General features: G+C 37.1%; 2 protein-coding genes and 1 long non-coding RNA gene across 3 annotated transcripts; 1 reads left to right on the plus strand and 2 right to left on the minus strand.

The window, feature by feature from the left end:
- Window positions 1-1,334: 1,334 nt before the first annotated feature.
- krt1-19e (keratin, type 1, 19e) lies at window positions 1,335-7,901 on the minus strand. The gene is made up of 8 exons (NM_001114342.1): window positions 7,328-7,901; window positions 7,147-7,229; window positions 6,351-6,507; window positions 5,790-5,951; window positions 4,996-5,121; window positions 4,226-4,300; window positions 3,981-4,129; window positions 1,335-1,584 (listed from the first exon to the last, which is right to left on the minus strand). Exons 1-8 carry the CDS (start codon window positions 7,853-7,855, stop codon window positions 1,443-1,445), a joined length of 1,422 nt encoding a protein of 473 aa, NP_001107814.1. The 5' UTR covers window positions 7,856-7,901; the 3' UTR covers window positions 1,335-1,442.
- Window positions 7,902-11,879: 3,978 nt separating this feature from the next.
- krt92 (keratin 92) lies at window positions 11,880-13,953 on the minus strand. Its single transcript, NM_001017824.2, has 7 exons — window positions 13,473-13,953; window positions 13,222-13,304; window positions 12,986-13,142; window positions 12,738-12,899; window positions 12,530-12,655; window positions 12,198-12,418; window positions 11,880-12,069 (listed from the first exon to the last, which is right to left on the minus strand). The coding sequence occupies exons 1-7, from the start codon at window positions 13,887-13,889 to the stop codon at window positions 11,943-11,945; spliced, it is 1,293 nt and encodes a 430-aa protein (NP_001017824.2). The 5' UTR covers window positions 13,890-13,953; the 3' UTR covers window positions 11,880-11,942.
- On the plus strand, window positions 13,498-16,039 carry LOC141378998 (uncharacterized). The gene is made up of 3 exons (XR_012394879.1): window positions 13,498-14,078; window positions 14,689-14,824; window positions 15,041-16,039. It is a non-coding gene; the product is annotated as an uncharacterized lncRNA (long non-coding RNA).
- Window positions 16,040-17,036: the final 997 nt, after the last annotated feature.

Consider the following 17,036-nt stretch of genomic DNA (forward strand, 5'->3'; position numbering starts at 1 on the left):
TCCTTGTGTTTGCGTGGGTTTCCTCTGGCTGCTCCGGTTTCCCCCACAGTCCAAAGACATGCGCTATAGCTGAATTGAATGAGCTAAATTGGCTGTAGTGTATGTGTGTGAATGAGTGTGTGTGGGTGTTTCCCAGGGTTGTGGCTGGAAGGGCATCCACTGCATAAAACACATGCTGGATAAGTTGGCGGTTCATAGGCTGAGGCAACCCCTGATTACTAAAGGGAATAAGCCAAAAAGAAAATGAATGAATGAATGTGAGGTCTTGTTGTCGGAGGTGGAAGCCAGCTCTAGCACCAAGACTATTGATAAAGTGGTTGCCCAGCAACATAAGCTGCGCAGAGTAGTAAAAAAGTCAGTAAAGTATAAAAGAAAGTCAGAGCTGAAAAGGGCGTTTGGTGTGATCGTCCACTAAAAAAAGCGACTGAACGGCCATTCGTTAATCTCAGCAAACATATCTCTAAAGACATCTCTATCGCTTTCTGTCAACTTGTTTACACCAGCGATGTTTTGGTTGTACATAAACTTGCGTGTGCAAAAAGAAGCCAAATGTAAATAGTTCTAGCGACTTTATTCTGGGATAACCTAGAATCTAAATTAATACACTTCCATAAAGTAAATCGTATCCCAAAGCTTTTACTGGGGCACTTTTTTTTTTTTGCACCGTCTCCCCATGCCGCCCCCAGCAAAATGCTGCCCTGGGCGATCACCCATACTGCCCATCCCTAAAGCCGCCATTGAATATGTGCATAAAACTAATGAGTGAAAACTGCTAATGAGGTGAATGGGGCTGAGAATGTTATTGAAAAGACTTATCCAGGGTTTGTACAAACCTCCATGGGTAAATAGACTGCTATCGAGAAAATCTGAACATACCACACTAATTAGCTGGCATATTTCCCAAATGTGGAAGAAAGACATACTTTTTTTATTTAAAGTCACTAGATGGTCACATATTGCTATACATGCCCATAAAACAAATAAGAAACAAACATTTACTCTCTCTAAGATTCTAATTCATTGATTCATTCAGCAGATCTCATCATGTCAAGTCTGTTGTTGAACCGGTCCATTACTGGTATAATTGTCTTTAACTTTTTCGCATATTTTCATGCACTGTTACATTTCTGAGGCTTTGTCAGCTTAGTTAGCAATGTCGTTTGACTGCAATGTGTGGTTTAAAACAATTTAACCGAGCGATGGCAGATTTATCATTTAAGAAACACTTCATTTTAAGATTTTTCCATAATGCTATGCTAATATGCTAATGCTAACATATCATCTTTTTACTTTCAAGCAAGCATACGTAATAAATGACATAACCACACACATTCTGTCTTTGACGTTAGCTTTATTGTTGTAAATGCTCAAAGACAACCACCACATTTTGACAGCATGTTAGGAGCGCGATGTTTCTTTACCCGACATGAATCTGGTGTGCTTTACTTAACAAGGGACGTGGAAGAGGAAGAAACCACCTTTCCATCAATCACCTCTTCCACAACAGTGATCACTGCTGTTTTAGTGGTGCTGGTGGTGGAGCTGGAAGTGGAGCTGGAGCCCGATTTGCTAGAAATTGCAAGGCTGTTTGGAGACAAAAAATCAACAACCAGTTAATCCTGTAGTGCCTGGTTTGTACTACAGTATTTAAAGCTTAAAACCACAAACTTCCACCGAACCCTAAATCTGTCTACTACTATTCGAAAGATTTGTTGAAGGGTATGTTTACATAAAAACAATACTTTTGTTGAAGTTCATTAAATTGATAAGAAGTGATTGTAATGATGTTTATGTTACAAATGTCTGTATAAATCTATATGTGTTGTTTATGAGACTTAATGCTAACACTTTGCAATGAGGTTGTATTAGTTAAAGTTGCAGTTTGTAAGTTTGACACCCAGTGGTTGAACTAGTTATTGCACCCCTGGTTCAAAGCCAGATTGAAGACACCAACAAAGGCTGATTTAAATCGTGTTGTTAATAAAAGCAATGGCTCGCAACAAAAGGAATATTTTCCATATTAAAATGAGTTTTTATCCTAAGTAACACCTGAAATTTATATTTTAGAAACAGCTTCTATTTCCTGCAGCTGAACAACTGGATAAACTGACAATGATACACCTCTTACGCCCCATTCACACGGGTCGTCAGCGCCAACGCTTTCCATTCACTTTGAATGGGTGACGTCAGGCGTTGCCGAACTGCATTGTGGATCCGTCTGCGCCGCTTCAGAGGTGTTGCTCGCTACAGAAGTTGGGAACAGCTCAACTTTTTAAGCGCCGACGGAAGCGTCAGCCAATCAGATCGCTGTATGCAAATACACCAGCTAGACAGTGGCCTATTGCTGACTGAATTTCATTGGCTGACGCTTCTATGACGATCACTTCAACCCCAACTTCAGACACGCCTTCAGTCAAGCGTTGACGCTACAGCCCTGTGTGAATAGGGCACTATGCTTTATTTAGTGTTAAATGCTAATAGTGTGAGTTTGAATGCCATTTTACATGATATTTATGGCCATGCTACTGAAAGCAGCAGCAGATAGTTCACCTCAGATCAGTGATTCAGCATGTACAATTAATTTTAGGTTTAATATGTATTAAATTGAAAACTTTACAATTTCTTTGGAGTGCAGTGAGTGCACTATTCTGTGCTACTGAATGGCTTTATTTAACTTTTTTTGTGTGTTTTATCTGGTGCAAACAGCCAAATTGCTTATCACTGCTTATCTCGTCATGTAGTGTGTTGTTAAGGAGGCAGGGTTACAACCAGGGCTTGACATTAACACCTGCCAAATGTGGGTATATGTCAGCTGTGACGGGTAAGACAGCCACCATCTTTAGCCTATTTGGTTGAAAATTAATTTTTTAAAGTGAGTAAAAAAAGCAAGGTTGGACAATAAAGATGGTCCAATATTCGAGCAAATGTCATCTTAGAATCGAGAAGCAGCAGGACTGACAAAAATTATTGTGTCCGCATGAGCAAGAGAAAGCAGGTGCATGCCGAATGAGAGGATTACTCACGCACACAGGTGATGTAATGTGCGTTACTGTTTAAAAAGTGCTAATTATGGAACAAATTCAATGCCAAAAGTATTGAAATAAAAAGCTTGTTGACTAGCACAAACTAAAAAAATTATATATTAAATCAACAACTGTTTGCATTTTAATGACTTGAATTCTAGGGTTTGTATTTTTAGGTCCTGAAATTTAACACAGCTGTTTATTTCAGCTGTTAATATTTTAACTTAAAAACACGTTTTCATACTTATAAATTCAATAATTCATATTTAATTTCCAGGTTTCACTTATAAAAGGTAATTTTATTTTATTTCAGTTTAAAAATTCACTTCCATAAATTCAGTGGATCAAATTCGGCTCTTAAAATTTGACATTACTTTCAGAAACTGCAGGAAAAGCAATAGATTGCAGATTGACTATCTCCAGCTGCTTTTTCACTAACAGGTGGACCAATTTAAGATTTTAAAACCAGTAAATAAGTAATGAAAAAAGCTAATAACGGCACAAAAGTAGCATTTAATATTGTCAATGTAAAATTTTAACAGCCTAATTTGATCCACTGAATTTATGGAAGCGAATTTTTGAACTAAAATAAAATTAATTGAATATTGTTGTTACATTATACATGAAATCTGAAAATTTAATAAGAATTATAGTTTTTTTTAAGTATATAATCATGTTTGAAATATTTTTTGTTGAAATATTGACAGCTTAAATAAACAGCTGTGTTAAATTTCAGGCCCTAAAAATACACACCCTGGCAATCCAAGTTATTAAAATGCAAGCGAATGTTAATTCAATGTATTTTTTTTTTTTGAGCTTGTGCTATTTGATAAGCTTTTTATTTCAATACAAATTGGCATTTTGGCATTGATTTTGTTCCATAGCTAATTATGTACTGTTGGTGTGCCTGTAAACAACTACTTGTTTGATTTCTGTACTAGCAGGTCTGGGATTTACCTGCCGCTGGCTTCTGCATCCAGCAGTCTTCTGTACTCTGCGATCTCCATCTCCAGCCTGGTCTTGATGTCCAGAAGCATCTGATACTCTTGCCCTTGGCGTTCCAGATCAGCGCGGAGCTGCACAAGTTGACCCTCCATTCCACTCACCTACAAGCCCGAGGTATGAAGGCAGAACATTTAACCCCAACTCAGGTCATTTATGAGTTGACTTAAGTAAGACATCTGTCTGTAGGAATGTCTCACCTGTGCCTGGTAGCCAGAGAGCTGCATGGAGTAGCGATTCTGAGTATCATTCAAAGTGCCCTCCATGGATGATTTCTGTGTGGATATCAAGAAAAACATACATAATTAACAAAAGTGCACATGTTCTATAACGTTTGACATTCAAAAGAGTAAATCAGGTTTTATCAATCAAATATACACTGTAAAAATATATATGTTAATTAACAGTTTCAGTATTTCCTTTATTTACGGTTATGAATTGCATTATGGGACCTTGATCGTTGCTTTGTCGATATTTGTTGTTGTAAATTAACTCTACAGTTTAACAAAATGACTTTTATTGACATTGTAAAAGCTTGGAATATTATAATGTATAAGAAATAATTTAGAGATAGGAATCGGACATTACTTTCCAATCAGGACTTAAAAATATAAGTATATTATATATATTCATATTACTTTTGAACACATCTATAGTTATGCAGTGGCAAATAGTTAGACCTCTTTCTTGACTTCACACAGATGCAGCAACGCGTGCGGCATGACATCACTCTGTTGCAGAGACGCTATTGGTTAAATGCCGGCAAAGTAGTACAAGGAAGCAGCTTGAAGTGGAAACACGAGTATGTCTGCGGTCTGGAGGTATTATAAAGTTGATGACGACAACATTGCCATAGCAAACTGTGAGATGTGTAAACTTGGGATTGTCAGCCGGGTATTTCAAGCTGAGGTGATATTTGTTTTTATATTGGATTTTTCACATTACACATTTCTTCCACACACACACTTACCATTGCAAGGAGAGACTGAAGCTCAATCTCCAGGGACTGTACTGAGCTCTTGACTGAGTTGACTTCGGTTTTTGAAGTCTGCAGGGTCTCTGTGCTCGCTACAACCTCCTGTTTCAAAGTCTCAGACTGCAAAACAAGTGTGTCAAAACAAATGTTTAGTTTGATGTGAACTGAGATGTGTTATAAAAATGCTTAAATTAAGTCTAGAACCAAATGCTAGTAAATTGTACAAAAAAAAGTCAATAACACAGAATTAAACATGACATTTCAAAGTAGAAAAATTTAAATTTGTGCTTATATTTTGACCTACTAAGCTACATATGACTTTAAAGAGAGAGTTCACCCAAAAATGAAAACTCGGCCATCATTTACTATTGAACACGAAAGAAGATATTTTGAAAAATGTAACCATTGACTTCCGTAGCTTTTGTTTTTCCTACTATGGATGTCAATGTTTACAAGTTTTTTATTTTTCAAAATATTTTCAACAGAAGAAAGAAACTTCTTTGGAACCACTTGAGAGGGAATAACCCTTGATTTTTGGGTGAACTATCCCTATAAGTGTTGTGTTTATCATATAGGGCAGGGGTGTCAAAGTCAAATTCTGGATGGCTGGTGCCCTGCAGAGTTTAGTTCCAGCTTCATCACACCTATCTGCAGGTATCAAACAAGCACTCAATTAGTTTGATCAGGTGTGTTTAATTAGGGTTGGAACTAAACTGTGCAGAGCTGATGCCCTCCAGGAACTGGCTTTGACACCTTTGATACAGGGTCAAGTTATGAATTTAACCAACCTTCTGCTGGAACCAGCCTTCAAGTTCCCTCTGGCTCTTGGACACAACAGTCTCATAGTGCTCGCGTATGTCAGCTAAAACTTTGGTGAGATCTTCCTGTGGTGCGGCATCAACCTCCACGTTGACCTGTCCACTCATTTGATCGCGTGAGGTCGAGAGGTCCTGAAAACACATCACATCTCTTTAAAAACACTTTCACAGCATGACCTGTTTATCCTTGACCTCGAATGGAATGGAATGAAAATTTGTAACAAAACAGTGACATCTAGAGGTTAAAGATATAACGCTGACCCGACCTGACCTCCTGTCTAAATTGTTGAACTGCGCTATTTTTAAAAAAATGCCACCTTTTTAGATTCTCAGAAGCATTTTTTAGTAAATGGTTCTTAAATTAATATTTATTTCTGACTCTGAAGTAGATTCAGATCTCTAAATAACCTTTTTTCTTCAATGAAGATTGGAAAGATTGTATGAGATTCATCAATAACGGGATATAACTTCTTGATAGCATACATTTTGAGTTTTTCTACTAGCCTGAAAGGTTTTGTAATGATTTATTACCTCCTGGTGATTCGCCTTCATGTAGGCCAGCTCCTCAGTGAGGGCTTCGATCTGCAGATTGAGGTCTTTTTGGCCCATGTTGAGGTCACTGAGAACATTCTTCAACCCAGCGATGTCAGCTTCCACAGACTGACGCATGCTCAGCTCATTCTCATATCTGCAAAGCAAAAAACAACAGGATAAAATACACAGTAGCCAATGTTTGAAGTGGAAGTCTTTCATCAAAGTTGTCCTTACGCTAGTGAACACCACCCATTCTTTACTTTGGACAGTTTCAAAACCGTTATTGGTCCACTTCAAATGTTAAGTACTGAATATCCAGCCTGACCTCATGAGGAAACGTACAGTAAGTATTTCATGTTTTGTCAGTTTAGTGGCTAATTCTTACAAATTCATACGAGTTCAGTTGTACGAAAATGTACGATTTTAAAAAGAAGGCCTGGCACCCAACCCCATGCCTAACCTCAACCGTCACTGGGTCATGAGCAAATCGTACTAAATTGTACGAATTAGATCTTACGAATTCATACGAATTAGCCACTAAATCAAAAACTTCCGAATTGCAGTGAGATTGCGTTGGAATATCTGTGTGTATTATTTAGTCAATTTTACAACAGTTATGATTGCAGTTTTACTTCAAAATTTCACTTGTATACAAAGTGTTACTTGACATTTCTTTGGAAAGTTTGCTAAATTTATTATGAATTTCTTAGTTAAGTTGGTTTCAAAACCAATTTCCAGTGTTCACTTTAAATAATCTTAATGTAAAAATGATTTTAATGGTAAAAAGAATTACTTTATTCTGAAGTCATCCGCAGCCAAGCTGGAGTTGTCAATACTGAGGTGAACAGTGTTATTCAGCTGTATGGCGGCCAAGATCTGAGAAGTAAAAATTATAAATATTTTGCCTTTTTTATGGTGTGGTTGTATTATACAAATAAGCAGTAACCTCAAATGATCTGCCTAATTAGACTTACCTTAGCCTGGAGGTCACTGACAACAGTCTCGAAGGCAGAGTAGTTACGTGCAGCTCCAGTAGGAGAGATTTTGTTCTCCAGGAACTCCCGTATCTTCAACTCTAGCTCAGCATTGGCTTTCTCAAGAGAGCGCACCTTGTCCAGGTATGAAGCCAGACGGTCGTTGAGATTCTGCAAGGTGAACTTCTCATTGCCAATGATGCTGTCATCTGCTGCTCCAGAGGCACCGATTCCCCAGAATCCTCCTCCTGCTGCAGCACCAAATCCTCCACCAGCCCCAAACCCTGCACCAGCACCACCTGCAGACCCAAATCCACCTCCAAAGCCGAAGTTACCTCCTGATCCTGCTGCGGACATGGAGCGGGATGCACTGGAGATGCGGACCCCTGCGCCTCCTGCACCTCCATACACACTGCCAGACCTCATGGCGCTGATGCGGCCACCTCCTCCACCTGAAGAAGAGAGGCGCGAGGAGCCCATGGAGGACCTGCTGGAAACGAAGCTTCCGCTGGAGAAGGTGGTAGCCATGTGGATGGTGGTTGGTGTCTTACTCTGCTCTGCCTGAAGAGTGAGTACAGTGCAGAAGCTTTGAGTTCTTTTATACGCTGGTGAAGCTGTCAAGGAAGGACCTGCTGACCTCAAAACTTGCTGACAGCAAGGAATTCTATCAGCTTAAATCACGTAAAGTGAAAGGTGACGCTGAGATGTAAAATCAGTTGACTGATCATCCCCTCCAGGAAGTAAGATACACGCTTACATTCCCCCTCCAAAAGTTTCTCAGATGAGAATATCTCTGTACATGTTCAAACATTTTCTTGTTTTTAGTGCTGGATTTACTGTAGTAAACACTCTCACGCTCTAAAATCTTTGTATATTCAAGGTTGCACCGTTATTGGCATTGATTGCTCTATGAAGAACCTTTTAACATCCATGCAAACTTTGCACAAAACATTTGTTTTGCGGGGGAAAAGGTTCTTTAGATTGTTAAAATGTCCTTCACGCTAAATGGTTCAAAGAACTCTTCACTGAAAAAAGTGTTGTTCTGGGATTATTGTCAGAACACCTTTATTTCAGTTCAATTGTGCACTGTAAATCCTAAAAGGTTAAGGTAACTCAAACCATTTGAGGAAACCGATTGCAAAAAACCCTTTAAGTTCAAAAACTAATACTAATGAGTACTGTGAACTTAATCCATTTGAGTAAACAAAGCAGTTTGAACACAGTAAAACCCAATAAAATAAGAGAACTCAAACTAACTGAGTACTGTACAAACCAATAAGTTAAGGCAACTCAAACCGTTTGAGGAAACTGATCGCTACAAACCATTTTAGTAAAAAAAAACTAACCTATATGAGTACTGTGAACTTAATGTAATGAGGTAAATTCATTCATTATACCTTAAACACTGAGTTCAACATTCTTTTTTAAATGAGTTGTATAAACTTTCAGTAAATTTTGAGTTTACTACACTCATTTCATTTGATAAAGTTGACTGTTGGGTGTTACAGTGTTTCTGTTGCATTCTTAAAAAAAAATAAAGGTTCTTTAATGAACTTGATGGTTCAAAGATCCTGTGACATTTGTTGAATCTTTTTCTATTCGAAGAATTTTTTTGGAAACGGTTATTTATATTATAAAAATAACATTAATAATTGTAATTAATAATTAATAAAATGTGTTCTTCACACAACGACAAACATAGTTCTTCAAAAAAATGTTGACGGAAAGATTCTTTGAGGAACCAAAAATTATTCTTTTAAAGCATCATTGCCATCAGATGCCATAAAAAGAGTTCCCCTGGGAACCATTCAGTGAGCAATTTTTTAAAGAACATTTTAATACACTTTTTCCAAATACAATGTTAAAGGTTCTTCAATTAAATGCCAGTAAGAACTTATAAATCATAGGCCATTAACTGACTCATCAAATGATGCACTCATTTTAAAAATGAGCTACCAGGTCAAATGAGCAAACCAGGTCGCTGGTTTGCCTCGGCTAGGTCAGTTGGCATTTCTGTGTTGAGTTTGCATGTTCTCTCTGTGTTGGCGTGGGGTACCTCCGGGTGTTCCGGTTTCCCCCACAAATCCAAAGACATGCAGTATAGGTGAATTTGGAAAGCTAAATTGTCCATAGTGTATGTGTGTGAATGAGTGTGTATGGGTGTTTCCCAGTAATGGGTTGTAGCTGGAAGGGCATCCGCTGCATAAAACTTATGCTGGATAAGTCAGCAGTTCATTCCGCTGTGGTGACCCCTGAATAACAAATGGACTAAGCCGAAAAGAAAATGAATATAAAGATGTGCAGAGTTTGAACACCAGCCGTTCATGCTTGTGAGCTGTGTTGGATAAGGTTGAGTAACTGAAGATGGGGAATGAACAAATGAAGATATGAATACAGAACACCCATTGAATTGGAAAAGAATAGGCCTATAATTAAACAAGACGCTATGATGTAAGCTGACCTCGTTGGTAACTCATGATTTGACTTCAGTGACTTGTTTAGCAATTTTACTATAAAGATAGTTTGAAGCTCATGTTTGTGCATGTACCTGTGTGTTTCTCACCAAGTTTAAACAACGTTAAATTCCTCCCTTAGGCAGTGAAGCTGAAGTGCAAGAATTTTCATAAAAAGAAATTTATGGTGCATTTTATAGTTATTATGTGTCTTCAGTTCTTATACTGAAGTGCTAAGTAGGATTTGCATTAGCCCCCTCTTATATTAAATTAGCAGATTTAATAATGTTCCACATTCCCTGTACACTGTATATTGTTTTGCCTGAATTCTGAGCGCTTGATGTTACTTGATGAATGTTACTTGATAGTCTAATGCACTCTCTCTTGTGCACATCACTCTCGAATGCTTGGTCGTATACTCAACATTAAAGAAATAGGCTGCATTTGACGAATTCTTATACCTCAGCACGGAAAACGGTTTTGATAAATGAAAAATTCTAGCTACAGTTCCGTTAAAACGTTTGTGTAAACACGATTATCTCGTAACTGAGTCACCTAAGTCGAAATTTGCTTCTCTGAAAGCCAGAAATGTCCTATTTAGAGGGAAATAAATGGAAATATTAACTTTTCTACTTCTTGATTTTGCTGCGTCAATCGCGTGCTCGACCACAAGAGCGCGCGCGCGGCCGTCAGAAATGGCGCGGTTTTCTGAGGGAGAGTGGAGAAGGGCTGAGGTCATCACAAATGACTGCACAGAGGTTTGAAGGCAAATTTTGAGAATATTTTAATATTCATGCCGTTAAAATCCATTTATAAAATGTATTTCTAGATTGATAGTCGCTTTTCGAGGTAAGCTTGACTCAGTTTAGTTAAAATGCGTCTGTAAGATTGAATCCAGTTATTGTAGCCAAACGTCAGGTTTACATCGTCAGTGAAGCTATAATTGTAGATGAATTGATATCTGAATCCAACTTTTCCTGCGATAATTATGGCTGCAGTATTTATCATTTGTACAACTAACTTTGTATGTGTGTAGCAAAACCTTTAATTCATATACAAAATGTTTTATGTTGTTTGAATGCCTAGTTGCTGTATTAATACTTAAGACAGTGGTATTTCACTTTTAATTTATATTTTTCTTGTTGGCAAGATGTAGGCCATAGATATAATCTACTTTTAGATGTTAACAACTATATATTTTCAAGTAGAACATGTTAGTTTATACTAGAATCAGTATTTGTTGATGCACAGAGGGGTTCAAAATGCCAACATGTCATTTTCCTTTTTGTAATTTGTTATTAATATTTTTAAATCACTTGCTGTCGACTTTGAGTGGTTACATCACCCTTACTCTAAGGCCACAGGGCAAATAACTATGCACATGTCAGAAGACTGACAACGAGGGATTATAAAGCAGGTGTTAAATGAAAAGTCACTCGTATTTGAAGAGAAAACGCGGTTTGTCAGGTTAAAAGTGAAAAGATAAGAACTTCACTGCAAAAAAAAAAGGATTTTCTTAGTTTTTGTTTTTTTAGTTTTACTTATCCCACTTGCAGATTATTTCATTTGTTTCAAAACAAAAAAAAAACATACTTGACTGTTTAGAAAAAAAATCTATTGTCTAGAACATGCTTCTTAATTTAGAAACAAGACAAAAATATGAGTAAAACTATATATTTTTTGGAGTGTTATATTTGCTTTGCTCTTTGTATTATGAAGACGTAAAGCATAATATAATTTGTTCTATTTCAGACTTGATAAATGAATGTGGTCAAAACTTTTGAGTGTGAGCATGCTTGAGAAAGAACTATATATTTTTAATTTAGTTGTATTTTTAATTTTAGGTGTAGTTGTACATGTTTGTAAATGGAAATAATTTATAACATTGTTATTTAATATATCAAAGCATCAAGTTTCATGTTCAAAATTTTGTATATTACCACTTCAGAACAGAGAATTAAGTATTTATCCTTTTTTTCTAATCCTAATTGTCATACCAGAAAAAGGCTAATATTGCAGGATATGTATATATTTTTAATCTAAATGCCTAAATTTCCAAACATGTCATCTCAGCCAAACAGAAAAAACAGGACAAACAGTGTAAATTCACAGTTAGACCATTTTATTGGTTTTTCAGCACTCTTGAGGTGGATTGTTGTTGCTTAATGCTTTTGAGACACAACCTCGCTCGTAGATTGGGAGGATGAGCTGACCACTTTGCCGTCCACCACCTCTTCCACAATGGTTACCACCTTGCGTGTTGTGGAACTTGAGCTTGAGCTTGAGACACTGTTGAGGTAGAAACAAAGACTTTACAGAGATGCCAGACAGATATCTCCATCTTACTCCTATTGCATCATGACACCATAGTTTACTCTTACTGTTGGTTTGACTAGACTTGTGTTGTTGTGTCTCACCTTGTAGCCTCTCCATCCAGCAGTCTTCTGTACTCTGCAATCTCCATCTCCAGTCTGGTCTTGATGTCCAGAAGCATCTTGTATTCCTGGCTTTGACGCTCAAGGTCACCACGAAGCTGCACCAGCTGCTCTTCCAGGCTGCTCACCTGGAACTGGTAGCCAGATAGCATGGCAGCATAGCGGGCCTGTGTGTCTGCCAGAGTACCTTCCAATGACGCTTTCTGTTTGGGAAAAACATATTTATTAAGTTTTATTTCCTAAAACTTTGTGCAATGTGATGACACACATTGTCATCACACATTTGGAAGAATGCTCTCTGCTTGCTCACTTACCATGCTGAGTTGTGACTGAAGTTCGATTTCAAGACTCTGGAGTGTGCGCTTAACCTCTGTGATTTCAGAGCGGGATATTTGAAGGGTTTCTGTGCTCACAGCAACTTCCTTGGTGAGGGTTTCGGTCTGTGAAAGGTAAAACAGTCAGGTAAGTCTTTTCTTGGTTTGAAACATCACTGTGCTTTCTTTAAAAATATCAGCATTTTACCTTGGCCTGGAACCAAGCCTCAAGATCTTTGCGGTTCTTGGCAGCAACTGATTCGTAGTGTTCACGGATTTCAGCCATGATCTTTGTCAGGTCTTCCTGTGGTGCTGCGTCGACCTCTACGTTGACTTGTCCGGTCATCTGGGCACGCACTGCCAAGAGTTCCTGAAGGTACAATAGCAAACCACTGAGCATTTGCCTGACTCGCATGTCAAAAGGAACTACTGAGTGTGAACCAAACACAACTTTACCTCCTCGTGGTTCTTCTTGAGGAAGATCAGTTCTTCTCTCAGACCCTCGATCTGCAACTCCAGGTCAGATCTGGTCATTGTGAGCTCATCCAGCACCCTCCTCAAGCCAGCGATGTCTGCTTCCACAGACTGCCTCATGCTCAGCTCATTCTCATACCTGCACAAGTAAAACTGAAATGAGTACTTTGGATCTTTACAGATCTCTAAAAGTGCTGTTTGTATTGCAAGTAACCTACTTGACTCTGAAGTCATCGGCAGCCAGCTTGGCGTTGTCAATGCTGAGGTAGATCCCTCCGTTTAAACCAGTAGCATGCTGGATCTGTAGTGGCACAGGATGAATAAATTTTTTAAAAGGTGCAAATTTGATCTCACTTGCAGTTATTTTTGTGGATGTTCAGAATATATACTGTAGAAATGAGGAATCATTGTTAATTATTGTCTAAAGGTAGTTTAATGATTGACTTGGCTAACATGTCACATACAGTACCTTGACCTGGAGGTCACTGATTGTTGCATAGTAGGCACTGTAGTCCCGAGCAGAGGGAGCCGTCTTGCTGTCCAGGAACTGGCGGATCTTCAGCTCAAGATCTGCATTGGCCCTCTCCAGGGTGCGCACCTTCTCCAGGTAGGAGGCCAGACGGTCATTGAGGTTTTGCATGGTGGCTTTCTCATTCGCAGACACGTCAATGGCATCAGACAGATGGAAGCCAGCGCCATAGCCAGTGCTTCCAGAAGAGTAGGATCGAGAAAGAGAAGAACTGGAGATGCGAACCCCGGATCCTCCTGCTCCTCCATACACACTACCGGCACGCATTCCTGTGACACGACCAGCTCCACCACCAGAGACAGAGACTCGGGAAGATCCTCCTGAGGACATGTAGGTGCGGGTGGATGAAGAAGACATCATTTTGATGGAGTCCTGCTGTCGTCGTCTGCTCTGCCTGGAGAAGAAGTGAGCGGATGAGTACGGAGAAGATGACCCTTGTCCCTTTTTTATGTGGACAAAAGAGGGAGGGACTGGATGAATTGCCTGAGGGGGTGGACCCTGAAACTATTGCCAAATTCCCAAAGGCTATAGGTGTGGCTGAGACAGGTTAGTTTGGCATGTTAAAATTTGAATGGTTCATTGAGATTCTAAAGGAATGCCTTAAAGTTTATTCCATTAGAATGAAGTCATGGATTTCCTGATTTTTTATTTTCAGGAGTTTTTCAATCAATTTATTTCCCTTTTCATGGAACCTTTGATTTTTGCATTAGGAGTGTTCAGTATATTGACTGTCATATCTTATCAGCGCGATAAGAAAAATGGAATATTGCAGGGAAGTGCTCATGCAACCTCATTTTATATGCAGTCGGCTCGGCTTTTGTTAAGCACAAATAAAACGTTTTAAGACTTTTTATGTAAGGCACAGACCATTTAGTTTTAAAATGGCTGGGTTCAAATTTAAAATATTTTTAAACTATATTAAAATATTCACTGTACATTTTGTGATTAATGTTGTTTGACTTTTTTCAGCTTAATATTTTTAGCAGTTTTCAGTAATAAATTTAAAGTAAAAATCTTAATTTTTTAGGTGTAACATGTTTTTTTTTTGTCCAAAGTCCTATGTTTTTTAAAAAAATGTATATGCAATAATATCTGATATCAGAAAGTATCTATAAATTATCATTTCCCTGCATTAACAATTTTTATTTTTTTATAGCTGCTGCATTTAAACAGTATGGTTGTTGCCTAAAACCCAAGCTGATGCCTCAAAGGGAGCCTGATTAAACAGCAAGCAATTAAAAAGCAGGTTTAGCTCGCTTGAAGTGGGTTCTAGATTAACTGATAAGAATCAGGTTAGTTGAAACAAGGCAGCGAAAATTAATTTTTGTTTTTTTCAATGTTGAGTGAACATAATACCAAAGAAATAAACACTAATAATAAATAATGATGTAATTTCCTGATATTGCAGGACTAATTCTTCTATGATCATTTAAATATTTTGCTCTTTGTTATAATTTGACTTCTAATTAATTTTTTTGTAAATAACTTTGACCCATGCTATATTCTAGGTGCTTATTGAAATCCTGCACCTTTTGACCAACAAGAGGCAATGTCCAGATTGTATGTGGGGCTCCACCTGGCATAACAGAAACAGAAACCTTACTATTTTCTTCATGGACAGTGCCCGGAGCTTTGTTTTCCCAACCTTGTTTCTGGAGGGGCATTGTTGAATCAGGTTTGTTCATATATACCAAGGTAGGAAAATATTTATTGTTTGTTCTGGGTAGGGTTATGTCCATTCCAACATAGGTGATGAGCCTTTAAGTTTTGACCCTTTAACTTTTTGTCTATTTGGTGGTATTCCTTACAGCCATGCTTTCTTTTCCTTTGAGCCATGCATTCCTTTGAGCCATGCTTCATACCATTTCTTAATATGCATTCCTGTTTTGTGTATCTTGACATCTATCAAGGATGGTCTATTTATTAGCTGATTTGGCTTTAGATTAACTTTGTTGAAAGTAAATAAATTTGTTATATGATGATAGACTATTAAATTGTGATATATGCAGGTCTCCGAATTTAATAAGGTTAAAAGCATGGTCACAAAGTCTTTAAGTAAATACTCAAAATGGTTGCTGATTCTGCCTTTCATTTTGTGAGACACTTATCATCAAATTAATTAAAATCTGTGTCAAATTCTATTATTTAAACTATTAGTCAAACTCAGATCTGTTTGAAAAGTTTGGTCAGGCTAAGCTTAAAAGTCTATATTTTTTAACATTTAAGCTGTTATGAAAGCTTGTAAAGGTTTTTGCATATCTAATGATAAAAAAAAATAAATGAATCAGACAGGATTTAAAAAAAGGTTAAATGATCCTGAAAAGAAATAGTCAAGAAATAGTCATGTGTTCACTCTTCGGTGTCAAAAATGCGTTTGGAATTGAACAATAATATTATATTGCAAATGTTTGGAAACTCCAATCAATAAATGAATACCAAATGCTTATTTTTGAACTTAAAAATATAATAAATGCCTTATTTTATAGCAGTTTTAGAATTAAATTCTTAAAAAGAAATCTTTATAATATAACAATAACATAAACGTAATCTGCCAGGTGTCATTATTAAAACGAGGCCAAACCTAAGCATGTGGTACACAGTATTCAAGATTAACAACAGTTGTAAATTGTCCAAGCAGGATAGTTGGAAATTTAGTTTGATGCCTGAGCTTTTAAAGAGGTACATTATAATAAATACATTATGCATGCATACATACAGTTGAAGTCAGCATTATTAGCCCCTCTTGAATTATTTTCTTCTTTTTTAAATATTTCCCAAATGATGTTTAACAGAGCAAGACATTTTTCACAGTATTTTTAATAATAATTTTTCTTCTAGAAAAAGTCTTATTTGTTTTATTTCAGCTTGAATAAAAGCAGTTTTTAATTTTTTAAACACCATTTTAAGGACAAAATTATTAGCCCCTTTAAGCTATTGTTTTTTTCGATAGTCTATAGAACAAACCATCATTATACAATAACTTGCCTAAAAACCCTAACCTGCCTAGTTAACCTAATTATCCTAGTTAATCCTTTAGATGTCACTTTTTAGCTGTATAGAAGCGTCTTGAAAAATATCAAGTAAAATATTATTTACTGTCATCATGGCAAAGATAAAATAAATCAGTTATTCGAAATGAGTTATTAAAACTATTATGTTTAGAAATTCGCTGGAAACAATCTGCTCTCTGTTAAACAGATACTGGGGAAAAATAAACAAACGGTCTAATAATTCAGGGGGGCTAATAATTCTGACTTCAACTGTATATACATTATTATACTATAAATATAGATTATTAATATAAAATCCCCCAAAAAATACAGAATACCACTGAACTAAAGTACAGCCAACTTATTCTTCCTGAAAAATGAAAAATCAAACTTCCACATGAACAGCTCTAGGGCTTAATTATTTGACAGAATTTGAATAAATACAAAATTATTTACAAATTTGAAATATCACATGGCATCATCCTAGATTATTTTATATGAGTATTTCGGCATA

Source organism: Danio rerio, chromosome 19 (genome assembly GCF_049306965.1).
Source record: "Danio rerio strain Tuebingen ecotype United States chromosome 19, GRCz12tu, whole genome shotgun sequence".
Lineage (NCBI taxonomy): Eukaryota > Metazoa > Chordata > Actinopteri > Cypriniformes > Danionidae > Danio > Danio rerio.